The sequence below is a fragment of the Vanellus vanellus genome (genome assembly GCF_965231255.1).
Source record: "Vanellus vanellus genome assembly, chromosome: 12".
Taxonomy (NCBI): Eukaryota; Metazoa; Chordata; class Aves; order Charadriiformes; family Charadriidae; genus Vanellus; species Vanellus vanellus.
The window spans coordinates 11,151,574-11,177,419 of record NC_138917.1 but is presented as its reverse complement, the minus strand read 5'-3'; the positions used below and the strand labels follow the sequence as shown (position 1 = coordinate 11,177,419).

Genomic DNA, 25,846 nt, shown 5'->3' with positions numbered 1-25,846 from the left:
GTGGCCAAAGGCCCTGGCATGCGATGCCAGCAGAGGTGGCAGCACCAGTCTCGGTCTCACTTGGCACACCAGATCACAAACTGCAGACAAGGAGGAGGAAGGGCAGAGCACACAGCCAGGAGCCAGCATGGGCTGCAGGGGGTCAGAGCACAACCACCGGGAAACAGGACCGGGAGAGCCCCGGTGCCACATGGGCAGTGGGGGCTCAGCTCCCAAAACATAGAGTGAGAAATTCCCCCTGCAAAGGAGGGAGGCGGGGGGAAGGAGGCAGCCACATCCCCCTGCACCCAGCCCTCACACCTGCAGTGCTGGGATCAGAGATGGCACCCACATACCACCACCCTGGAGCTGGGGGAGGAGGAACAGCCCCTCGCCCCACGGCAGCAGGACGTGCAGCCAAAGAGGCGAGTGGCTCTGAAAACCCTGAACCTGTCTCTGGCACCTGGCTCCAAAACTCCAAACCCTATTACCCACTCCCTTCCAGCTGACCCAACACTCATCTCATGGCTTGTTCTCCAAGGCCCTGAGCAGCCCACCGGCCCCTCTGTGGCAGCAGGCAGCACACCCCCTATGCAGCTCTGCCTGCCTCTCCCCTGCCTGTGCCAAGGGTGCAACTGGTGATGGCAGCTCCCCCAGCCTTTCACTGTTGCTGTGTCACACCAGAAGCCACATGCCTGGGGACATCCCACAGCTACACATGGGGCTTCGCACCGCAAGGGGTCTCATGAAGGGAAATACTTCACCTGGAGTGACCCAGAGGAGTGTCTCCCGCCTGCCCTCAGGGATGCCCATGCCCATCACTGGCTGAGTGGTGACTTTCCCACATCACACAAGCAGAGAAAGCAAAGCACGCTGCACTGAAGAGATCACTTGAGCTTGCATGAGCTTGTGACAGGTGACAGCAGCTTCTCTTGGCCATACCCAAGTCACAATACCCGACGTGGCTTGCCAACTGGAGCCTCTCTGTAGGGCAAGCAGCAAACCGGGCTACTTTATTCCCTGCTGTCAGAAGAGGCCCCTTTGGCCACCGCAAGACAAACAGGGATTGTGGCAACTCTCTCAGCACCCATGACACCAGCTCTCAGCTGGGAACCTCCGAGCTCTGCTTTCTCTCCACACAGAGGGCTGTGGAATTTCACACCCCGTCACCAAGATTAGCAGCAAATCCCAAGACGACATTTGTTCAGGAGAAGAAAGAGAAGCCCTGACCAAGCAGTTTCCCTTGAGGGGACAGTGTAGAAATAGCTGAGGAGCAAAGAATGACCCTTTTCTTTCCATCCTGCCTGCGAGCGAGTTTGCCAGCATCCATCACCAAGCCCATGAAAATAAACACGGCTCTGTGTATAAACAGAGCAAACATCAAACAGCATTCCCATGTGCAAAGGACCTGTACTCCGCTCCGGAGGACGCAGATGCCTCCATGGTGGGTATGTACAGCAATGCTCTGTCCCACATAGCAGTACTACATCAAACTGTGGAGTTATGTCCAGAACAACCCTAAATTCAGGTAAGTGTAGGTGAGTATGAACTGAAAATTAGCTAGGATGTTTCCCATACCAGAGCAGCCATGGGATTTTTAATGATTGCAAGCACACCTGGAAGGTCTCTGAAGGTCCCCTGTAGAAGTACTGGCCAGGCCTCACCACACTTCTCTCGCACACTCGCAGGTGCAACACCACCAAAAGCAGAAACTACTTTCAGGCAATCGGAAAGCAGTCAGGAATCAGAAGTAAACAGTCACCAGGCTGAACCTCCCAAACCAGAACTTTCTTTGTGGGCTTTCTAGCACCTACTGATAGCTGCTAAGTGGCTGCAAAGTCCAGCTCCCGTCAGGACCCTGAGCACTCTCTCACCCCTTAGGAGGCTTTAACACCTGGACAGCAGTAACCAAGAGGAGCAGCCAAAACAAAAGGGCACAAACTGTTTTCAGCAACCTGCTCTCAATTTCCCATCCCACTCCCTCCTTGGGTAGATGAACACACAATACGGAAGGACAGGGTCACTTTTTAGAGCCAGAAACACTTCTCCCCTTTGTTCATCTCTTGTATGTGCCCAGCAGAAGAAAAAGAAGCAGAAAAGCTCAAGGTGTGGGGCTTGTTGCTGAGAGTGCTCCTAAGCCTGAGGGCGTGCAGAACCTCTTATCGGGCAGGCTGCAGGCGGCCTCTCTACAGGCACACTTCTAACCAGAACATCTGTATAGGCTTCTGGGACACTGCCATGCTCTGGAAATATAAATAGGTGTTAAATTCAACTCTATGTTGACAGTGTGACACGTCTCTCAATAACCACAGCTCCAAAAGGAGCAGCGCTGAGCCACTCCAGCCCAGCGAGAAGGCAAGGAAGGGCACTGTGCCAGGCACAGGATGGCCTGGTGCCCAAGCATCTCATTAACTTTGGAAGCAGCTGTTTTTTCCCCTGCAGCTCTGCTTCTCCGGCTCTCCCTGGACCTTCGGAAGCATCCCCCTGTGACCACCACCCAGAGGGGCATTCTGCTTCCCAGCCTGGCCCAGCAGCTGACCAGGGCTGTGCTCAAGGCAAGAGGTGGGGTCTCCATAATCCCCGTTTGAAGGGACACCTGCATACCAGCCCTTTGCTGGTTTGCCTAGTCCCCTCCACACCTCCCTGGTAGACTGTTCCCTCAGCTGCCCATAGAGAACTGGTGGAAACTGTCTGGGCCCATCACAGACACGATACTCCTCAAGAAACAAATACTTTTTAAAGAGAGGCCTGTGGCTGTACGGCCACGTCCCAGCTCTGCTGTCCTCCAGGAGGTCAGCCAGCCCACCCCTGCTCCACGCCTCCTATGGGCTGCTCTGCTGGGGGCTCACTGGGAGATCCCAAGTGGGGTCCACTGCACAAGGATGATCTAGACACTTCTCAGCTGCCTCACAACCACAGCAACCTACCAGTAACAGCCCGACAGGTGCTGCTAGAACGGGACCCTTACCTTGGTCTGCTTCCAAAGCAGTTTGTACTGGGAGGCTGGTGTCTGGTCTCCGTGGTGGCAGCCACACTGCTGGGGTCCCGTCCAGGCACCTGGGACCCTGAATGTGTGTGGGGGGAAAAAAAAAAAAAAAAAAAAAAAAAGTGGGTGAAGAAAATGATTGAAGCACCTACTAGTTCTACCCTCCTTCCTTCCCTCCCTCCTCCCAGAAAGAAGACCCAAAAGCACAACAGCTCCACATATTACAGGGCAGACACACCAGCACATGAGGACACCCTGCCCTTACGCTGGGTTGCTCTCCTCTCCCACCCCCATGCAGTGGCATAGCCCGTGGGCACAGCACCCCGTGGGAAGGTGAACGTGCTTAGGGAAGGTGAACGCAGGACTTCGCGGAACTGACAGCACCAGGAGAGCAACTGCATTTAAGGCTTCCAGATTTCACAGGCTTCATCTCCCAGTGAGGGCAGGCAACGTACCAGCCCCTGTCCAGCAGGAGCTCTGCTCACTCCCCTGGCAGCCCCGATGGGTCAGACATCAGTTCATGTCTCCACATACCCTCCACCACGTGGAGCCCTTTTCCGTGCGGTTCATTAAATACAGAAGCTGTTTCCCCAGCCCACACAGTTCAACAAGAGAAGGGGCCGAGCCGCACGGGCGGCTGGTGGAGGGCCTGGAGAAGGGACGTTCCTCTCACGCCGTTGGGGAGGCAGGGCGTGAGCCTGTCAACGCTCCTGCTCCTGTCCCACCCCATACACTTGCTCCCACGGGAGCCCGTGCGCAAGCCCAGAGTCAGGGCGGGCAGGGGCTGGAGCCTTACCTGGGAGAGGAGGCGGCTGCTGGCACTCGGGCACTTGCCCAGAGGTGCCGGGGGCCGTGCTCTCAGCACCACTCCTCTCCCCGCCTCATGCTCAGAGCCACCGCATGCATGCGGAGATGGGCGGCACTCACCCTCTGTCACGGCACTGCCATTAGGCAGGGTTCCCAGATCAACAGCAGGCCCGTCCAGGAAAATCGTCAGCTCTCCACCGGAGACAACGCTGCCTTTGTTCTCCGTCTGGAGGTCCAGGGTCAGCTGCCTGTTCTCCACTGTGGGAGATGAGGGGAATTGGAGAAAGAGACCAAGCAGTCACCACTCAGGATGCCAGCCATGATGGAAGATGGCTCCACCACCCCGGCTCCCCCATGGGATGGCACGTCAGCCTCCTGGTCCCCTCCAGGCCTCCCCACACCCAAAGGACAATATTCTCACTCCCTCAGGGTCAGTTGTCCCAGTGAGCACCACCAGCATTGGCCTCACACCTACACGTAGCTACCAGCATTACCAGAGGACACTGCCAGTCCCACCACCAGCTCCCAAGGAAGACCCTCCTTCACCAGCATGTTGCTTGCAAAGCAGGGTCCCTCTACGGGGGTGGAGCTGCCCCTGGCTGCAATACAGCCAATACCACCATCGCTTACAGATCCAGAAGCTGAGGCTGTAGGGGAGATCATGGCAGAAAAGCCAAAGGATTTGGCTGGTTGACATGACACATGGGGCAAGAAGGGTCCTGCATGAGGGTGACCACCGGCAGGTGTCTGGGACATAAAGCAGACTGATGACTACGTGCTCAACAGTGCCTGAAGCCCTGGCCTGCTGCAGAGGAGCAAGCAGCATCTTTCAGAATCGGGGGTATCCTCATGCCACCTAGAAAGCCCAGGCAAGCAGCAAGGGAAAACCTCAGGCACATGCCTCCATCCTTATCCCTGTGTATCAGTTCAACTGAACACAATCAGCACAAAGAGCTGCCCCCAAATGCACAGAAGTGCTCTGCTGCGGCATCAGGTTGCCTTTGCAGAAGGTTCTAGAGTGGGTGGCATGGGCTGGGAGGCTCTTGGAGGCAGCCGCCAGCTCCACTCCCCTCCCATGTGAGCCAATTTGGCTCCAGCTGCTTAGTGAGACTTTGCCAGTCACAGCTCCACGCACAGCTGGACACAGTGGTAACAGCCTCGAGAACACCACTCACTGTTCTACCCTCAGGCACGGAGCGAGGGGCTTCAGCGGCAGGGATGAGGAGCCAACAAGCTCCATGGTGCCACAAGCCAGGGAACCCAGCAGCTGCCTCAAGAACCAGTACCTGCCCTCTTTCACCGATACACATTGGCAGCCACAGCTCCCTGCGCTTCAGGACACCCGCCACCCTTTCAGCTCCTCTGAGGCCTCCTGACAGCTCCCTGCTGTACATGGACAGCAGGAAGAGGTGTCCCTGGAAGTCACCAGCACTGCTGGAGCAAGGCACAGCGCAAACAGGCTGCCTGCGCACCTCACACAACCTCCTCCGACCACGTACACAAAACCACCTACTGCAGAGCCACATCCCCACAAGTGATGACAGAACAACACGACCCTCGGTGCCCACGGGCAGGCAGGGCTCTCGCACCATTGCGGCAATGCCTGCCAGAGCCAGCAGGACCGAAACACCCAGCTCCCCCACAGAAGGCCAGAAAAATTTGGCTGCACCAGCCTGGGACACCGGCCCAGACACTTCCTGACTCATTTGCTCAAATAATATTTTTATTATACACAGATTGCTCATGACACAACGGCACCATTTTTTAGTAACCTGCTTTGTCGCGGTCCGCCATGAGGACGGGGTACGGTACCTGCCAGCGGGAGCAGGAGGAGGATGGGAACATACTTCCCATGGACACCTCGTCCCATCTCTAGCTCCAGGGTGAGACAGGCTGGCAGGGCGCCAGGGTGTGCAACGGCCACCCAAACACCACCTACAGCTCCCAGCTTCCAGCCCAGCCCTTGCGCCGCACCAGGGGTGAAGGCGCACAGCCCACGGTGCTGCTGTGCACCAGCCTGGCCATTGCCAGGGCCAGAAGGAGCTGCGCAGCTCTCACACCAGCCCAGAGAGTGGCTCCTGCCATCCTTTCCTGTCTGGAGCTGCTCCTCCCCACAGGGCACCTGCTGGCCTCGCACAACGGGGAAGGGACACAGAGGGGACAAAGAAGGGGTCTGGCACAAGGCCAGTCACAGCACTTGCACCACGTGTGCCAGCCCATGGCTGGTAGTCACCCCTCCTCCAAGCCAACCAGCGCTGCAAAGGAGAACGCAGCTCTGAGCAGTCTCTGCCCCACAGGGCACTCAACAGGCATCCTGAAGCCCAGCACCACAGGGTCTGCGGGACAGGCTGCACTCATGGATCTCGTGAAAGCATCTCGGGTTTTTAGTGCCAAGGAGGCAGGTGTCCCCTCAGTGCCTAGGCACGGCAGGAGCACATGCTCACGGGGGCAAAGCATGGAAGTTGGAGCTCAACTCTATCGCTCGTTACCCGTCCATCATCAGACAAGGGATTCTGCTAAGCCTGGTCTTAATCATCTGCCTGAAGGAGTTGCTCAGTTTGCTTCCTAGGGGAAGCGATCTCACGGACAGTTTTAAGAGCCTGAGATAGAAGATGCTACCGAGCATGGCCAAAAACCAGAACAAATCCAGACCCTGTTTCTCCCCGGCTACTCCAAGCCATAGGAATTTGCATTTTCTCTAAGCCGTGCGGAAGTTGTGTCCGCACGCTCCGGGGGTCCCCTCCATCCCCCTCTGTGAGCGCCCAGCAGCTGAGCACACCGTTCTCCCCGTCGGAGCTGCACAAGCCCTCATTGTGTGGGCGCCCAGCCGAGGGGGCGGCAGCGCAGGAGCAAAGACAAGGTGTCTCCAAGTGGAGGATGTGAACATGAACCTCCCAGCCGGCTTCCTTCTCCCCCTCTCCACCCCCTTCAGCTTTTTTAAAGAAAATAAACACTAGCAGAACCTTCCATTCACTGTCCCAGTCCAGCACGCGGGACGCACAAAGGGACATTGCTGTTGCACCAACAGAGGGTCCCCTGAACGGCTGAGCACAAAGGCTGCCTGTGTCCCGCCGGCAGCCAGAATGTCAGAGGGATTATTATTATTTTGGGAGGGGGTCGGGGGTGATTTGGTCCTGAATAAGGTCTCAGTTCAGCTACTTCCAGTGCCCCGCACGCAGCATCAGAGCTCCCATTTAGTGGAGGTGAGCTGGAATTCCCACCCAGCCCATTAAGCGGATTTACGGTTCCACGAAGCGAGGCTGGTAGCAGCCAGCGTGATAACGGCCCCAGGCTGAGCCTGAGCCCAAGCCTTTTGGGACCTGCAGGAACCACACGCGTCTGACACCCGTGGGCACAAGCACCAGAGAGCTGCCATGTGGGAGGGGGCAGCCCCTCTGCCTCTTCCCTGGGTTGGGTGGCTCCATCTTCACACACACAGGCAGGAAGATTTCCAGACAGCCAGCCAGACACTGCTTCCCACCTTCTCAGTTCCTCAATCCCTCTTCACACAGTTCCATTGGATGCAAAGACCAGTTTCCACTCAAATAGCTCCATGCGATGAAAGCCGTATCCACCATCACCCCATGAGAGCAGCCCCCTGCGGAGCAGCAGGGACTGCCACTTATGCAAACAGAAGAGGCAACCTGCTTGGCCCCCATCAGTCCGCAGAAGAATCAAATCGCAGAACTCTGCCCTGAAAGTACCCTGGCACTAGACAGAAAAAACAGGGCAGGAAATAATGTCAGCGGAGCCACTCTCAGCCCTGGTGGGAGCACTGAGCCGTGCCAGCCTTTCCCAGGTCTCAGGGCCCCTGAGCCACCCCAGAGCTCAGGGCTGTTGGGCAGGCAGCACCACTCACAGCACCCACCTCCCTGGTAGTGGACAAGTTAAGACTAGTTTAACCTTTGTGCATACCTGCAGCTGAAGGAATGACTCCATGCTGTGGCTACAGTCCCTCCAGGAAGAAGCAGAGGGAAGTTAGACCTCCCACAGCCATCCCTAAACCAAGGAGGAACCTAGAGTTTAGGGGAAGGAATAATCCCTACTGTCCCAGGTAAACGTCTCCCCAGGCAGTGGGAAGCTTTGCCCCTGCTGCTGACCCAGTCTCAGTGACCACAGCTTAGAGACAGTGTCCCACTCCATTTATCTGCCAGGTATAACTAGGAGGACCTCAGATTTCTGCTTCTTTCCTCTGAACCACCATAGCCTGGGGAAGGAAGACAAGACGGGAAGAGAGAGTCAAAGAACCTGCTATCTCTGAGTGGGAGCAGCTGGCTGGCTGCAAAATAGCCCAGCCAGGGCATGGCAGGACCAGAGCCAGTGGACCCCACTGGCTCGGGCACAGAGGGCAGCCTCCCATCCAAAGAGAACCTGGAGGTGGCCAGGGCACAGGGGCAGTGCTGGTGGTCACAGTCCCATCAGCTCTGCAGGACGCCACACCAGAAAGGTGATGCGGGGTAGGCACGGTCTGACCCCCACAGTGACTTACTGGCTTGGACAACCAGCTGGTACAGAGCCAGCTCAGTGAACAGTCACCTCAGTCGGTCTGTGCATCTGCCTTCACAACTCCTCGCTAAGACCTTTTCACAGAATCATGGAATCACAGAGTTTCAGAGTTGGAAGGGACATCTACAGATCATCTAGTCCAACTCTCCTGCTAAAGCAGGATTGCCCAGAGCACATTACTCAGGACTGCATCCAGGCAGGTCTTGAAAATCTCCAGAGAAGGGGACTCCACAACCTCCCTGGGCAGCCTGTGCCAGTGCTCTGTCACCCTCACTGTAAAGAAGTTTTTTCGTGTATTTGAATGGAACTTCCTATGTTCTAACTTGTGCCCATTACCCCTCGTCCTGTCACTGGGAACCATTGAAAAGGGCCTGGCTCCATCCTCCTTCAACCCACCCTTTAGATACTTGTATGCCATAATAAGGTCTCCCTTCAGACTTCTCTTCTCCAGGCTCCCAGCTCTCTCAGCCTTTCCTCATAAGGCAGATGCTCCAATCCCTTAATCATCTTAGTTGCCCTTCGCTGGACTCGCTCCAGCAGTTCCCTGTCCCTCTCGAACTGGGGAGCCCAAAACAGGACACAGCATTCCAGTTGTGGCCTCACCAGTGCAGAGTAGAGGGGGAGAATGACCTCCCTCGACCTACTGGCCACACTCTTCCCTATGCAGCCCAGGATTCCATTGGCCTTTTTGGCAACAAGGGCACATTGCTGGCTCATGGATCATTTACTGTCTACTAGGACCCCCAGATCCTTCTCTTCAGAACTACTTCCCAGCAGGTCCGCCCCTAACCTATACTGGTGCTTTGCATTCTTCCTCCCCAGGTGCAGGACCTTGCACTTGCTTTTGCCAACCTCCTTAGGTTCTTCTCTGCCCAGCTCTCCAGCCTGTCCAGGTCACACTGGATGGCAGCACGGCCCTCTGGGGTGTCAGCCACCCCACCCAGTTTGGTATCATCAGCAAACTTGCTGAGGATACACTCTGTCCCCTCATCCAGGTCATTAATGAATATATTGAACAAAATTGGACCGAACATTGACCCCTGGGGGACATCACTGGTTACAGGCCTCCAACTAGACTCTGTGCCACTGATCACAACCCTCTGAGTTCTGTCACACAGCCAGCTCTCAATCCACCTCGCTGTCACCTCATCTAGCCCATACTTCCTCAGCTTCCTAAGCTGCCAGGCTTGCAGCAGAGCTCCTTTGACAGCATATCCACGACATGGAGGCAGCTGCAGCTTTCCAGAGGTTTTGGGGGTTTGCTGCTGGCTTCCTGGAGGGTCCCACAAGGCCGCAGCTTCAGCAGCTCTGCCTGGGGCACAGCAGCAGGAAAAGAAAAGGCTCTGCAGGATCTGTAAAACCCTGGCATGTGGTGCCACTCAAGAAACAGGAGCCTGTTGATGTAACTTGCAACCCGAGCAGCGAGCAATAAAAGTGAGCGCTTTCATTTGCAAGCTGCAGCCTGGCTCACTCCAGCGCCTGCACAGACATCCACTGCTCAGCACACAGGGGGACCAGCAAAAACCAGCAAAGCCCAGTATTGGCTTCCAGCGACAGACTGTGGCGCGAGGCCGGCTGGGGACGTTCCTCGGTCCTCGCAGGAGGAGCGGGCGAGGAGCTCCCGGATCCTGGGAACAAAGAGGTGCCTCTGCAGCAGGCAGCAGCTCGGGGGCCGGGGCAGGGGGCTGTGCCATTGCAAATTAGCTGTTTTACGGGAGCCCTGGGAGCAGCTCGGTGGAAGGCTCCAGCTCATTTTCTGTGATTGAGCCCATTCTTACCCACCTCTTCATCTCCCTGGCCAATCCCCTCCAAAAGCGGGAGGGCGCTGCCTGCCAGAGAAGAGGCCCCGGAGGGGCCTGCCAAGGCAGCGGGAAGCGCAGCAAGCCCGAAAGCAAGGCTGGACCAGCACGGAGCAGGAGCTCCTGCCCGACAGCTTGGGCTCTTAGCTCCAGCAAGTTCTCCCCATCTTCCCGGGAGCTCAGGCCCAATTGGGCTCATTGCTGAGGTTTTTTTCCAGGATCCAGACCTCAGAGCCGAGGCTTTTTCACCTGAAGCGAGGCATGCTTGGCAGGAGGGTGGACAGAAAGAATAAGGAGAGCTTCAGCGTCTTCCTGGCAGGCAGGAGTCCTGCATGCACTGTCATGGACATCAGTGGGGCTGAAAACACCACCCCTACCCAAAAGCAGAGCAACCAGAACAATTCTTCTGCACCAAGTAGAACAACTACAGGAACACAAACCAAAGGCCACAGCTGCTCTCATATCAGTAATTTACAAAAAACCTCACCAAAACCATAACAAACCCAACTAAGCTAGAAAGCAGGTCTGCTGCCCAGCAGGAGCAGCCCCTGGGGAAGGTACACTCCTGCTGAGTGCCTCCCAGGAGGGGGAGAGGATGGCTGGGCCCCTGCCAGTGGCAGAGGGCACATGTGTTTCAGTGCCTTCCCCAAGGCAGAGGGTCGTGAGTTGCATGAGGACATTACTTGTTTGAATCGGGATGGCTTGAAATCCCAAATGCCGTTTGTGTGACCTGGCCCCTTCCCCACGCTGGCAGGCAGAGGGAAAAGGCTGCCCTCCTCTCCACAGGAGAGGAACCCTCTCGAGGAAGGGGTCTCCCAGGCACCCAGGCTCCCATGGGACCTCCGGGGGATCAGCAGCAGTCTCTGGCCCACTCAGAGCTGCAGCAAAGGTCTCCGAGTCTGCAGAGAAGAGGAGGGAGCAGATGCCAGCTAGACAAGACAGGCAGACAAGAGCACGTAGCTCGCCCAGGTAGTGCCAGCTCCCCCCAGCCCACAGTAGCACCTTCCCAGCAGGGCAGGCTCTGCAGCTTTAAGAGTCCTCCTTCCCAACCCACAGTGTCAAGGAAAAATCTGACACGTTTTTTCTGGTGGATGTTCACGGACAAGCTAAAACAGCCAGTTGCCTTTTCCATTCATTTTCCACACAGCCCCCTGGGACGCCTGCTAATGAAAGAGCCGATTGTGTCCCTGCAGAGGAGCAGGCAGGTAGGGCGGGAGCAGCAGCGGCTCCAGGAGCCCAGCACGGCAGGGTATCAGCACCGCTCGCGAATAAAAAAAAAAAAAAACCTGCAGAGGAGCATGGTCTGGGGCAGAGACCCCCACTGCGGGCTGCCTGACAATGACAGCCCAAGCAACAGGCAACCCAGCCCTGCAGCTACGCGGAGTGGGTGTTCAGGTCCTCACAGGCTTTGCAAGATGATGGCAGCGGCAGCACAGCTGCCTGCATTGGCCCTCGCTGCCCTAGCAGGACAAGGTGCCACCCAGGGACATGGTAGCCTGCCCGCCATAGGGAGCACAGCAGGGACACCATCGTGGTTTCATAGCCTGCAGTGGGCAGCGCCAGGGGAAGGAGCTTGCCCCAGCCGCTGGCACGGGGGAGAGTCTGAACCAGCCCCACATCCCCCTCCAGGGCATGGGAGGCCCCTCTCCCCACTCAATACCAGGTCTGTCTCTTGCGAGCGGCAGAGCTTTGCTTGGAAAAGACAGAACAAGCCTTTTCCAGCCCTGCGCAGCCGCTTGCACAGCCCAGGCCCTGAATGGCCGCCTTTATGCGGTAGCTACTGTCACGAGCCACACTCTGGTGACCACAAATGGTAGCAAATAGCTGAGGGGTTTGTGTTTCCGTGCAGGCTGAGGCACCCTGGCTAACAGAGGTATGGCTTGCGTCACACCCCGGCCCCCTGGCCCTGACAGGCAGCCCAGGGCACACAATGGCACCTTGTTCCTTCCTGGGGCGGGGGACTGCACAGGAGCCACTGTGGCCACCGCCTCTCCTCCCCACTGCACACCTACGGGGCAAGCAAGGCAGCAAGACCCTGCAGAGTACAGGGCCCCCAGCCAGGAAGGAGACCAAGGGACCCCAGTGGGGTCTGGCTCGTACATACATTTCCCACCGCTCTTCAGCAGGTTGCCAAGGCTGACGGAGGCAGTGCCCAGCAGCTCATTCCTCAGGGTATGGCAGCTCCACACCTTCAGGTCCAAGTGGCTCTGAGCAGTGACATTCCTGCAGAAACCAGAGAAGGGGACCATCACTATGTCCTCGTCCCTGCTTGGGGAGCGGGCAGTGCCAGGCCTGCCGAAGTCAGGGAGTAGAGAGAAGTGGGCAAGGCCATGGGGCAATGGGAGACACCCCTCATGCGGCCACCCTCCCAGCCTGGCTGTCCCTGGCAGCATCCTCATCCGGGGGGCAAAGATGGCTGACATCTGAGCTGCCCCAGCCAATGGCACAGTGGCATATACCAGGGAGCATGGTGCCAGCCCTGCCACCATTCCTACACCGGGGAATCACAGAGACTTACAGGATGAGGATCTCGTTCCACAGCAGCTCAGAGCTCCCAATCTGCTTCCCCGTCTTCTTGGTCTCGCTGGGCAGCCCGTCACCTGCCACCTCCACGTAGCAGTTCATCCGTGATGGGCGGCTGTGCGCCTTGGGCTTCACAGACACGACTGGGCAGGGGGGAGAGACAGAGGGTCAGGCAGCCACAGGGGAGCCCCCATCCCTTGCTCCCCATGCCCCCTCACCCCTGCCAATTCAGGGTGTCACAACTCACCGCAGAGTCAAACTGTTTTTGGGAGCGAGAAGCAATTCTCCTAATGGCAGCAATGGCCAGATCCACGTGCTCCCGTCCCTGATCACTGCCTGTCCTGAATTTCACCCACACCCAAAGGCTGCAGGAGTGTCACAGTCCCCACAGACACCACCCTACCCCAAGGCTTGTGGGCAAATTGGAGGCAAGGGGGGCTCTGCCAGAGCCGCTGGGTAGACATGCAGTAGGCGAGGCTCGGCTGCTCCCCAGGCCAGTGGTGCCCTGCACTGGGGCTGCCCTGGGGATGCAGCTTGGGGGGGATGCAGCTCTGGGCATCGGGAGCCATCTCGCGGCCACGGAGCCACATCCCGACAGCAATCAGGGAGAGGAGCCGCTCCGCTTCCCTGGGCAGGCATGGGACGCAGGGCAGTGCTGGCCTTCCCCAGCCCCTGCATCCCCCGAGGTCTCCCAGCCCAGGGTGCAGGCAGAGCACACACCCGGACCAGACACACCCGAAATCCACATTCCCCACCGTGGGGCTCCTGGCCCCACCTCTGGCGAGGCGGCAGGACCCACCTTTCACGGAGAGCTGGGACTTCTCGCAGGGCGGCCCAGCCCTGGCCCTGCTGGAGCTCGCAGCGGCCATGGCATCACCCCTGGCTGGAAGCAGAGAGAGAGGAGACACCTCAGCACCGCTCCCACCATGCGGAGGAAGCTGAGGCTGCACTGGGCTCCCAGGTCAGCCTCCCTAGGCCCAAACGCAGCCCGGCTGTTAGTGCAAGTGACCCACATGGCAGGGAGGCTTGGCAATGGACAGGCACACGCCTGGCAAACACTGGTTCCCTCTCACTCCTGATAAACCAGCCCCACACCACAGGCAATGGCAACGCTGTGCCCTAGGGAGAGAAACCCCCTTCAATGGCACCGCCACGGCCTGAAGAGAGCCGAGCCACAGCACTCAGCCCTCTGCACAGCCCATTTGGGCAGCTGCAGCTCACCCTGACCCAAAAGTCACTGCCAACCACAGCCAGCACGAGGACAGAACAGCCCCCAAAGCCTTCAGCAGATATGCTGTCTCACGCCCTGCTCATGAGCAGCAGCAATGGCTCACGAGCAGCCGCACTGGCCATCGCACAAAGGATCCCTCAGAAAGGACGCGGCAGTGACACCAGCAGAATAGAGAAAGGTCTGGTCACAGTACGGGGAAGCAGCCACATCCCTCAAGGACAGCCCAGGTCTCTTCCTGGTGGCAAAATCCCACAGAAAAATCAGTCCTATCTACTCTATTGTGAAAGGGACAGGGACCACAGGTGCTCTGAACACAGAGAAGGATCACACTGCGGAGCAGCCTACAAGCCCAGACCTCCACTTCCCCAAGCGCTCACCACTTCCTCGCTCTCTGGCACCACATCACTGTCACCATGAGCACAGCGCTTCCCCCTGCCCCTTAGTCTGCAGCTTTACCCTGGAGTCACCCACTGAGGACAGGGAGTGGGCAGGAAAAGCACAGGCTGTAATGCCTGGGACGCTAGCAGTACACGTGGCTGGGTGCCTCTGCCGAAATGACTGACCGCAAAGTAGAAGGATGAGGTCATGTATCATGCAGAAGCACGAGGTGCTTAGTCTGGGACCACAGAGTCAGCTATTGACTTGCACCGTCTTCCTGAGCCCGTGGGCAGCAGTTCTCTCTGCGCTTCCCAGGCAGAGGAGCTGGAGAGGATGTGCTGAGTGTGGGCACCTGCAGTGGGTGTCAAGGTCACAGACCAGGGAGTTCCTGTCTGCGCAAGCCCCCAACACAGCGAGGCAGACGGAGGCATTTGCTGCCCACCCCCAGGCAGGAGCAAAGAGGATCCTCAATCCTGTAACCTGGGATGAGGGCTCAGATGTGGTCAAATCTGATCCCCCTCCCAAGTCCCCAAAGCCAAGAACACCCCTCCTGTCTCTACCTGCCAACCTCTCCCTCCTCCCCCTCATCAGGGAAGCATGAAAAGGGGAGAAGAGCATCTCCAGACCCTGCCACCTCCCCTCTCATACAGGAGTCTCTCTCTCTTCCCAGCCTTCTCCCCACATCCTCATTAGACCTTACCAAGCTCCATCCCAAAGCCAGGTCCTTTTTTAAATCCCTTCTCGTGAGCCAGGGTCTCTGCTCCCCACCCCCTTCTCCATAGCAGCCCCATGCGACCTCACCGCCCCCAGCACAGCAAACCCTCCCAGCACTCCATGCTCAGCCAAGAGCTGGCCAGTGCCTCGCAGAATCCCCACCTCTGCCTGGAAAACCTCGTTTGGTATCAGACTTGCCGCTGTCTCGGCTCTATCAGATGGCAGCTGGAGGCTCACTAATACATGTCGATCTCCTCCCCCTCATGAGTGGGGGAGAGCTGACTTATGCGGGGAGGTCCTTCATGAGACTAATTGCACTTGCTATTACTACAGTTACTCCTACTCCAATTATCCTGGCCCACAGATCACCCCGGCCTTCCCTTAGGATATTGTTAATCCTCCTGTTTGTTATGACTCCCCAGTTCCACATCACCGCATATTTCATTACCACCATTAAGCAGGCCCACAGAAAACAACCAGGCGCACGTGTCCCTCCCGAGCCAGCCTGTGACCAGCCCCTGGGCCAGGCCCACCACCCAACTTGTCCTGCAGGGCCTCTCGCATTGACATTAGTGACCTGCACCCACAAAGTGGGCCTGCGTAAGACCCAGCGCAGCGGGGACTCTGGATCCCCGGTCTTCCCTCACAGTCACTGGCGCTGCTTTTGCTCTTCTCCAGCCATCTTGACTCTTTTTCTTATTTTCTCTTTTCCCGATTCTACTACATTTCACTGTCACTTACTTTAACTTCCCTGGCCACGTTAAATGCCCCTCGGCTGTCAGAAAGCCCCTCTATGCTCAGCGCTGATCCCCAGGCACAGCTTTCCTCTCCTACACACTCCGTCTACCGCTCACAGCCCCTGCAGAGCCGCCCTGGGGCTGGGGCGGGCCCGGGCCGCTCCCTCACCGACACACACCGGCGCAGCCCTTCCTCCCTCGAAGGCCGAGGCCTCCCCTCCCCAGCGGCCCCCGGGGTTCCCGTCACCCCTGGGGACGCGGGCAGCCCTGACGCCGTTCTGCCAACGCGAGGCTTACCGGCGGGGCGGCAGAGCAGTGGCAGGGCCGGGGCCGCAGTCCCGGAAGCCGGGCACCCCCCCCCCTCACCGCCGCCGCAGGGACCGGGCCGGTTCCTGCCCCGCAGCCGGCGCCGGGTGCCGGTTCGCCCCCGCACAAAACCGGGCCGGGCAGCGACGGCCGCGGCTGCCGGGGAGGGCGAGAGGGGGCAGAGCACCGGTCGGGAGCACCGCGAAGGGGAGGTGGCGGCTGGGGCAGCCCTCCCCGCGGGCCCTGCACCGGGCAGGGCCTCACCTCACCGGGCCGGTACCACCCCGGGGTGAGCAGAACCCAAAGCCGAGCGGCGCCCAGGGAGCCCTGCCCGCAGGACGGACCGTCCCAGGAAGCCCCGGCCTCCCCGCACCCTGTACTGTACCGTCCCGCCACCCGAGTTACCGGCGACCGCTCCGCTCCCGCTTCCGGCTCCGGCGACCACCGTCATGTGACACCAGCCCGTCACCTGACCGCGCCGCCCGGAAGCGGTCACGCGGGCCTACAGCTCCCGGCGGGCAGCGCGGCGGGTACGGGTACCGGCGGGGGACATGGGGCGCGCAGACATGGCGCGCGTGGCCCACGTCGTGGCCGACACCGGCGCCTTCCTCAGTGCCGCCCCGCTGCAGGTACCGGGAAGGGGGGGGACGGGGAGGGAGGGGGGAGCACCGGGGCCGGGGGAATCGGGGCCGGTCTGACGGCGCTGCCCGCAGGACATCGCGCAGACCCTGTACACCGTGCCCGAGGTGCTGGCCGAGATCCGCGACAGGCCGACGCGCCGCCGTTTGGCCGCACTGCCCTGCGAGCTGCGCCTCCGCCGCCCGCGGCCCGACGTTCTGCGCCTCGGTGAGTACCGAACCGACCCACCGGGCCCCTGCGTCCCGGGGAGGTCCGGCCCGGCCCAACCGGCTCCCTGCGGCCTGGCCCGGCCCGGCCCGACGGCTCCTTACCCCTTCCCCTCCTCCCCCCCTCCCGCAGTGACCGACTTCTCCAAGAAGACCGGGGACTACCCCAGCCTCTCGGCCGCCGACCTGCAGGTGCTCGCCCTCACCTGCCAGCTGCAGGCTGAGACCGACGGCCTCGGCTGCCTCCGCTGGGAGCCCCAGGACAAGGTAGGGCCCACCCCCACGGGATGGGGCCCCCCTCCACGGGGTGCCCCGTCGAACCCCCCGTGCTGCCTCCCCAGGTACGGCTGAGCTCCACCCCGCGGCACCCCGAGGCCCCCCTGCACCTCGCCGGCTTCCACCTGCCCACCAAGGTAAGGGAGGGGGATGCAGCGCCCTGACGTGCGGTGCTGAGGATAGGGATGGAGTCCCGCAGAGCCCACGGGCAGCGGCGGGCGAGAGACCCTCTGTCCCGTGTCCCCCTACAGCACAAGCGCCCAGGGAAAGGCCAGCATCAGCCCAGCCCCGAAAGGAGCACGGTCCCATCTGAGAGTGATGAGTTCAGCTCCTTCCTCTACTGGCGAGCCCCCCTGCCCAGCATTGAGGATGAGCTGCAGGAGCTGCTGGTGAGACCTGGAGCCTCCTCTCCTCACTTGTCCTTGCTACCCTGATTTCTGGCTGGCTTTTCCTGACTCCTCTGTGCAGTGCTGGACTGCACCAGGAGTGCTGCGTGTGCCATAGCTGACTGTCTTCTCCACCCCAGAAAGATCAAGCCATCTCTGTTAGCCTGGAGACCACTGAGGAGCACCAGAGTTCTGAGGATGGGGCCAGTGCTGAGGAAGAGGAGGATGAAGAGGAGAGTGACAACGAGGGTTGGATAACACCTACCAATCTCAAGCAGGTCCAGCAGGACACAGGGCACTGTGACACTGCTCCCATCGGTGTCCAGGTCGGCTGCGTCACCACTGACTTTGCCATGCAGGTGAGTGCTGGCTACTGCCCTGCATGGGACCAGCTCCAGCCTCGGGTTCAGCCGATGCCGTGTGGGCACTGTATCTCCCCTGCCTGCATGGGGTAGGGTGGGCTGAGGGGCCGATTCCCAAATTACTCAAGTCTCCAAGCTGGTTAAACTAGCACACTGAGACAGAGGAGCGCACAGCTGAGTCGCTGGGGCAGGATGAGACCAGCATTGCAACAGCTCCTTTTATCTTAAAAAATGCAAGTTCTGTGCATACCAGAGACCTCTGCAAAGCTCGTTGGCATCACTTCCATCAGCCTCTCGCTGCCTGGGCTGGCAGACCCCGGTTAAAGCTCTTGGCAGTCCCAGCTCACGGCATCCCAGTTTCTCTCTCCTCGTTGCAGAACGTGCTGCTGCAGATGGGCCTCCATGTGCTGGCGGTGAACGGCATGCTGATCCGCCAGGCCAGGAGCTACATCCTCCGCTGCCACGGCTGCTTCAAGTGAGTGTGTGTGCACAGAGTGGCACTGCCCTCAGCCGGCGTGGGCGTGCAGTGCTTGCTGGGGCTGGGTGGATGATTGTGCTCGTGGGCTAAGCCTGTATTCCATGGCCCAGGGAACAGTAAACCCCCTCTGTCACTGTCTTGCAGGACCACGTCAGACATGACCAAGGTTTTCTGTCCCCACTGTGGCAACAAGACCCTGAAGAAGGTCGCAGTGAGCGTCAGCGATGACGGGAGCCTCCACATGCATTTCTCCCGCAACCCCAAGGTCCTGAACCCCCGAGGGCTCAGGGTGAGTATCTGTGCATTGCATGCTGGGCAGCTGCTGCTGGGACATGGGCCTGGTCTGTGGGCAGTTCTTCATTTGCTCAGCTCTTCTCTAGAGGCCTGCGGTCATCTTGGAAGTCCCTCTGAGCAAGAGTTGCCCCTGAAGTGAGTTTAACAACCACTTTTCTCTTGGCAGTACCCGCTGCCGGCCCCGAAAGGAGGGAAGCACGCGAACAACCCTCACCTGGTGGAAGACCAGCCCTTCCCACAGCAGCGACTGTCCCGCAAGGCCAGGCAGAAGACCAATGTCTTCGACCCCGACTACGTCGCTGGGGTCTCCCCCTTTGCAGAAAATGACGTCTACAGCCGTGCAGCCAATCTGCAAATCCGGGACGCAGCCCTGGGTGCTGGCAGGAGGCGCCTGAACCCCAATGCTGTGACAAAGAAGTTTGTGAAGAGGAGGTGAAGGGCAGGATGGGTCCTCCTGCAGCCAGTGCTGCGAGGGAAGGACCATCTCCCCAGGCCTTGCACATCATTGCCCAACACCTGATGGCTCCGAGAGGGCGAGGCCTCTCCCAGCGCCCTTCCGGAGGCAGCCGCCCTGGGCAGGGCCTTTCCTTCCACGTTTCTCCGGTGCCTAAAGAGTGACCAGTGACTGGAGGTGACAGTCATCGGGTTTGGGGCAGCTCTGACCCAGGATGGCGTGCCAGAATGGGGGGGAGCCAGGCAAGGTAGTGGCTTCCCTGCTCAGCACCCGGGACACCCCAGGCAGTGGCTGCGTTGCTAATAAACACGAAAACGCCATAGCACTATGGCTCAAGTCTTTTTTCTGCGGCTGTCTGTGCCAGGCTCACGGGCTGGGGTGTGCCTTCCTCTGAGCCTCGAGACGAAGAGGAGGCTGAGGAGGGTTTCTCAGGGTGTTTTCTTGTGTCTCATGGCACCACAGTAGCACTAACGATGAGGGTGGATAATGAATGCCTGCAGCAGGGCTAGCAGCTCCCGAGGGGCAAAAGCCCACTGCAGGGGGTTGCCTCTGACCCTGGCAGCGGGCACAGGGCTGAAGGGGGAGGTGCTGGGGCAGCACCAGGGAAAAGCCTTTTGGATCAATCTGCTTAAGTCTTTCACAGTAAGGTATTCTGCCCAGCTCTAGGGGTAATTGCAGCGTTGCTTCTTACTCCTCTTGTAATTTTTCAGAATTACAAAATTGCTGATCCTGGCTGCTGGCCCCATGGTCCTGCCGGAGGTTACATCCCCACAAGAGGTCAGCAGGAAGGGGAACACACACCCTGAGCTGCAGCAAGCCCTTGGTCATTTTTTAGCATGTCAGCATAAACACACCAAAGATGCAGATAAAGTGGGACTGTGCCAAATCTCCTGGAGAGGCAGTTAATTTCCGTCATCTCTGCTTAGCACTTCTGGCATCGCCGCCCTCAGGCAGAACAGCCCCCCACCATCCTGTGGAGAGCTCTGCATCTGCCCCAGGCCCTCCACAGACAGAGCCCTGGTGGACTATGAAAACCATTTCTTGGAATGCTCTGTAATTTGCAGGCTGGGGTTTGGGCAGGGGAGATGGTAGTATAGATGGTTATTTTGGACTTACCACAAAATCAGAAAAAATCATTGCAGTTTTTTTTTGTTTTTGAAGTGCACACGACCCAGTGCCTTTTCTTATGCAACAACTCCAGTGGGATACACTACAGGCATAAATCATCATGGGCTCATGCCTTCCCAGTATTTCCTGAGGCAAGCGCCATATGGTTCCCAGATGGGTTTACTCCGTACTGAAGAACGGACACTTTCTCCCGCCAGTGAGGAGATGCCCTTGAAAAAAACACTACAAGACTTTACACTGCAAAATGAAAACTTTCATTGTTTTATTCTTGACTGCAGCTGTTTACAGAAATATAGTTGCGAGTATACAAATGTCCCAATAGAAGCAAAATATTTTTAATTTTTTTAATATTCAACAAGTTATCACAGGATAGCTAAAAACATAGATGCAAATGAAATATCCCCTCATAGAACAAACTGAAAACACCGGGTATCAGTGCTTTGAAAATCCCAACTACGAAAGCCATATACACAGAAATGCACAAAGGAATATCTGGTGCTACTTTCACATTGCAGGACAGAGGAAGAGCAGCTCAGCGGTCGATCAGTGCACTCCAGGAACACATGGCAGAAAAGGCAGGTAAACCACTCAAAGATGCAGCTAGTAACAGAGGTAGAAAGCTCTGCTCTGAAGTTTTTTGGAGCTTACTCATTAATGACAAGCTGAAATATAAGTATTTCAAATGACCTCATTTCAAAGTGTCCAGAATGGAAATAAAAAAAAAAAGGCTTTGGGAATACTGTGGACTTCTAAGCAGGATACTGGAACTTGTTCCCAGTTCTCCAAGACCCAGAAGTGCCACTCACTCTCCTTTCAAAAGGAAGCTTTCCCCCTCAAGTGCTGTTATCCCAACCTCTGGGACAGCCATGGTCCGGCGTGGGGACCCACCTGCACACAGACACTCAGGCCAGACCTTCTCCGGCTCACAGAGGGGCAGTTCCAGGGACTAAAAAGAAGTGAAGGCCATTTCTGTGATCTGAACACAGGACCCTTCGCTAACCTGAATCCTGCACACAACTGGATTATTTCACAGTGGGCTGCTGCTGGGTGTCGGAGTCTTGGAGTCTGAACCAAGCACTTCCAAGAGAGTGGTGGTGAGTGTCCCACAGTGAGCAGGGAAATCCTCGGATTCCTCACCGTTGTCCCAATACACTTGAATGTTATGAGGCAATTTCTTGAACCGTAATAGCAAAAATTACAGATCCCTGGAAACAGTGGAGATCAGACCTGCAAACTGATGGCTCAAAGAGAAGAAATAAGGACATTTGCTTTGGCAGAGGTGCTCCGATAAAGCCTGTACCAGGACAATAATGTCTATCGACCACCCTCCTGTCAAACTGCAGTGGAACACACCTGATTTGGCATGAAGAGTCGTGGTGGAAAAAACACATGCTACTGATTTTACGGTCTGGGTTTCTTTTAGAGAGTTTAATTTCTCACACTATCTGTAAGAAAACAGTACAAGTTGGGGCAGGGTTCCTCATGGCCAGAAACCAAGGACAGCTTTCACCAGCTTTCAAGGAGAGAGTTTTCTAGATACTGACTGTTGCAGTACAACATCAGTTAAAAAAAAATAATCTAAAGATGCCCGCCTTTATGAGAACAAAGAGAAGAGGAATGACAGATTAAGCTTCGCCTTCCCGATGATCCAAACGCAACGCAGCTGAGCAGCAGCCGCCGGGATCCTTTGCTATGCAAGAACGATTAATAACCCCCACTGGGAGAGAGCCGCTGGTGTAAGTCCAGCTCCTCCGGAGCAACACAACCACCACTATTCCCTATCGGCACGAGCTGCTGGGACACCGAGAACGGGAAAGGTCCCAAAGTCGGAAGTCACCTGAGGAAAGCTGGCATGGGAGCACAGGGATGCAGAAAGCCTGTGCTGTGGCTGCCGCCTCTCCTGAGCCCACCCAGTGGGCAGGCTCTCGACCCAGGCTGTCAGTTCTACCGTTTTGCTAACACCACATCTGCAATTATTAATAAAAAAAAATATATAAAAAATATAAAAGTACAGCTGTTTTAAACCCACGGATATTAGTGACCTTCACAAGCAGAGCAAGTTTCTGGAGCAACATTACCAAGAGTGCCACATGTACAGTACTGAAAGGCATTCATACAACTGTTAACAAGTTACTACAAAATCCTTGGTAAATAACCTCATACTAAGGAAAGAGTAATATTATTTCAGGTTTATAAAAATGTAAATATAACAGTATTATATGCATGTGTCTACTAATTATTTATATATAACAGATATGATTCCTCTATATACATATATATAACCCTAGAATATACAGGCATATGCATATTTACATACATATACAGAGTACAAGAAAGGAAAAGCCTCTCCCATGTAACCCCTCAGAGCCTCATACGCAACCAGAGAATTTTACGAGTACACTTTTACAGGAGTTTATCTGCTGCTGCATTTTTCCTCGTATCTAAATAACATTTATCACATTTCCAGTCGGGATCGTCTCTGCTCGATCCCCAGCCTGCAGCGTGCACAGACAGACCCGCCTCTGTCTGCAGGCTCAGGTGACTACTGTCCTATGCAACTGGCATAATTGGTCTGAACATGAAGTGCTCACAAGCTATCCCAAAAGACTACTCCAAATTAAGACAAAAACCCCAAACAAACAAAGCATCTCAGTACCAGTTTCCTGTTAGCTTCTAAAATACTGGAATTGCCACCAGGCCCTCTGGAACACAAACCCCACCTATTCCTTGAAAATAAGTTTTGCACTAATGAGAAGTCACCAGTAATCACTATTTCTTCTTCTCACCTTCCACCTACAACTCATAGCTCAGAGCATGCAAAGCAATTCATTTTCCTTGTTCTTGCTCTACCACTTGGATAAATGCCCGTAATCCCTTGTACTCCTCTCCTGTAATTATCCTGAAAAAGTAACACAACAGTTTGCCATGCAGACGCACGGCATTCAAAAACCGACAATTCTTTTTTTAACTTTTCATGAATGTGCACGTGCATGCCTGCAAACACACATACATACCCCTGGGGGAAACTACGTGTAGCTTCTTTAGTCAAATAACTTTTTAATTTTGCTTTTTAATAAATCACTTTTTCTTGCTACTCAAACAGTGATTTAAACGATGTTTTAAGACAAATGCAAGCTTCTGACTTGTTTGGTGTTCTTTCTGAGGACTCTGGAAAGATAGTAAGAGAGCAGAAAATCTATTCAGACAAGTTTTCCTTTTTGGAAACTATATCCTAAATCAAAATCACAACAGAAGCTTTTAAAAAGAAAAAAAAAAAAGTTCAACTTATCTAAATTAGGGGAATGTCCACTGATACAGCTGCCCAGACTCTTAGTATTTCCAGTAAAAAAACCTGCCAACGTAGCAAACACTTAACTGTTCATGCTTTACTCTATCATAAAACTAAATAGGAAGTAACCACCCTGTCAGTAATTAAAAGTAATTATAATAAAATGGTTGGTGATTAAACATCCACTTTGAAACAGCAAGGCTGAAGTTATTTCTTGAACTATTTTTATGTTGAAATAATAGCAAAGCATTTGGCTTGGAAGATCAGACAGTGAAGAGGCAATAATTAAAAAAACGTGGACTTGCTAATTAAGCACAAAGCACCAATAACTCCCTACCGGAGGAGATGTTTAGCTAATAACTGTGTAGTATGCGTTACTCATATGTTGGGGGTTTCCTAACATATATATATACACACACACACACACACACACACACAGAGCGTGTAAGTGGACAAGAGACTGCATGCAGAAGTCCCGGCTGGTGGCTAGCAGGTACGGCTCCCTAGATTTTAATCTGTGCCTAGAAATCACTGTTCTGTAAACCACCACATACCACAGAGGTACATACAAGCCGGAGAGCACAGCCCACATTTAATACGGAGGATCAGATTTAACAATTCTTTAAGAGCAAGGTCAAGCAGCAGAAAAAAACCAAGATACAGAAAACCCATCCCAGCACTGCAACTCTGCAGCTTTTCATTTTTCACCTAGTAGTATCTTCTATACTTAATCGCTGCTTTGTGGATATGACAGTAACTTCCCTTTTATAATAATGTTCGGAACTTTAAATTTAGAGAGACTAATGTCCCAATATCTTCTAACTTTCTCAATCAAAATGGACTATACCTGATACCACCACCTCATCTCTGCAGCAAAGCACTCCATCTGCTCACAGCTAACAGGCATGCCAGTGAGAGCGTGGACAGGAGTAAACACAGGGATGGGGACAAAAAAAAAAAAGCCAGAGTAAGCTCCACTTATCAACTGCTTAAATGATAAAAGTGAATGTTCCAGGACTCCAATAAAATACAAATGTGGCTCACGCTGTTCTTGGGTCTTTCTGCCATGAAATCCTGCAGCCCGTCTTTAAGCTCTTTATTGGATCAAACCTCTCTTTATCCTCTGTAACAGCTGTTTGTAAGCAGCAGTTCAAGCACTAATCAACCGCTGAGCGATCTCTTCGTTCATAAGACAAATACTTTTTGTAACCAAATCACATGTTCGAAGTGTTGTACACTTAAACATTGACCTAAAACGAACAAGATAAATTTAACACAGGAAAAGAAAGGTGTTATCCAGAAGTGAAAAATGTGATAGCACAGCCCTTTTTTTTTTTTTTTAATTTATTTTTTTTTACAATTTTTTTTCTCTTCTCTTCATAAGCAACCAAGAATACGCACACAATTTAAACATACCCTTCCCCTGGAGCTGTAGCACTCTTGGTATGAAGTTCTCTTTTGGACACCCATCTTGTTAAATGGAGATTTGGTCCCTGGTGACTTGGCACTGAACAACAGCACTTCAACATAAGGATACACCCCTTCGGAAAAATGGAACAAATTGAAGCAGCACACAAGTGAATTTATCATTCCTATTACTTCTTCTGTGTATGAAGGCTCCAGGTGACACCCGACAGCTTGTCCTGGGACTGCCATCCTGCAAAAGCCACCAGTTCATTTTTGAATAACTGGCTATCGACTTCCACGACCATCTGGAAGTTGTTTCGGTCCATAATCTCAGTCTTCTACATAGCCTCATATAGCATTTAGTCAATGCTGCAAGATTGCTGTTTTCATGTAATGAACCATTACAGGATTTTGTTAATATTTTGTCTTAGCAAGAAAAAAAAAAAAAAAATCACAGAAAGAAAAAGTATGGTTCAGGATTACAAAGCAGCTCCGGACATTATGAAGCAGGGAATTCTTTTTATCATGATTAAAATTTTAAACATTTTAGTGTAATCATAAATTAAGAGTTAAAACACAGAGGCGCTAATAATAAAATATTAAATAGACAATGATAGTGGATAAAAGCTGAATGGCTCATTCTGAATGAAACCCCATTATTTTATATACGCCTAAATGCCTACGGGTTTCCTCACTAAATCGTATTGCTGAGTGACAGACACATCAAAACACACAGTGAAGCTTCTCATAGCCAGTTGGAACAATAAATTGCCTGATGGAATGGCGAGAGATGAACAAGTTATTTATGTTGCAAAAAGTACTTAAATACTCAATAAAGACATAACAAAACCCACCCCACCCCACTGTTATCAGACGCCACGTTGTGGTAGAACATCAGACAAACTCACAAATTTACCACAAAAATGTGTGGCAAAAAGAATATTTTATATATATGTATATA

General features: G+C 55.0%; 2 protein-coding genes across 2 annotated transcripts in view; one reads left to right on the top strand and one right to left on the bottom strand.

Annotated features, from left to right (window-relative positions):
- Positions 1-16,413, bottom strand: part of WWP2 (WW domain containing E3 ubiquitin protein ligase 2) — a 44,839-nt gene extending 28,426 nt beyond the window's left edge. The window contains exons 1-6 of the mRNA XM_082489477.1: positions 16,372-16,413; positions 13,400-13,483; positions 12,596-12,743; positions 12,182-12,300; positions 3,893-4,030; positions 2,948-3,044 (exon numbers count right to left, since the gene is read on the bottom strand). Coding sequence (XP_082345603.1) covers positions 2,948-3,044; positions 3,893-4,030; positions 12,182-12,300; positions 12,596-12,743; positions 13,400-13,469 — 572 coding nt within the window. The 5' untranslated portion in view covers positions 13,470-13,483; positions 16,372-16,413. The remainder of the gene's footprint in view (positions 1-2,947; positions 3,045-3,892; positions 4,031-12,181; positions 12,301-12,595; positions 12,744-13,399; positions 13,484-16,371) is intronic.
- Positions 16,414-16,496: 83 nt separating this feature from the next.
- NOB1 (NIN1 (RPN12) binding protein 1 homolog) lies at positions 16,497-19,379 on the top strand. Its single transcript, XM_082489281.1, has 9 exons — positions 16,497-16,595; positions 16,680-16,812; positions 16,945-17,078; positions 17,153-17,224; positions 17,339-17,476; positions 17,614-17,832; positions 18,213-18,310; positions 18,458-18,602; positions 18,774-19,379. The coding sequence occupies exons 1-9, from the start codon at positions 16,518-16,520 to the stop codon at positions 19,041-19,043; spliced, it is 1,287 nt and encodes a 428-aa protein (XP_082345407.1). The 5' UTR covers positions 16,497-16,517; the 3' UTR covers positions 19,044-19,379.
- Positions 19,380-25,846: the final 6,467 nt, after the last annotated feature.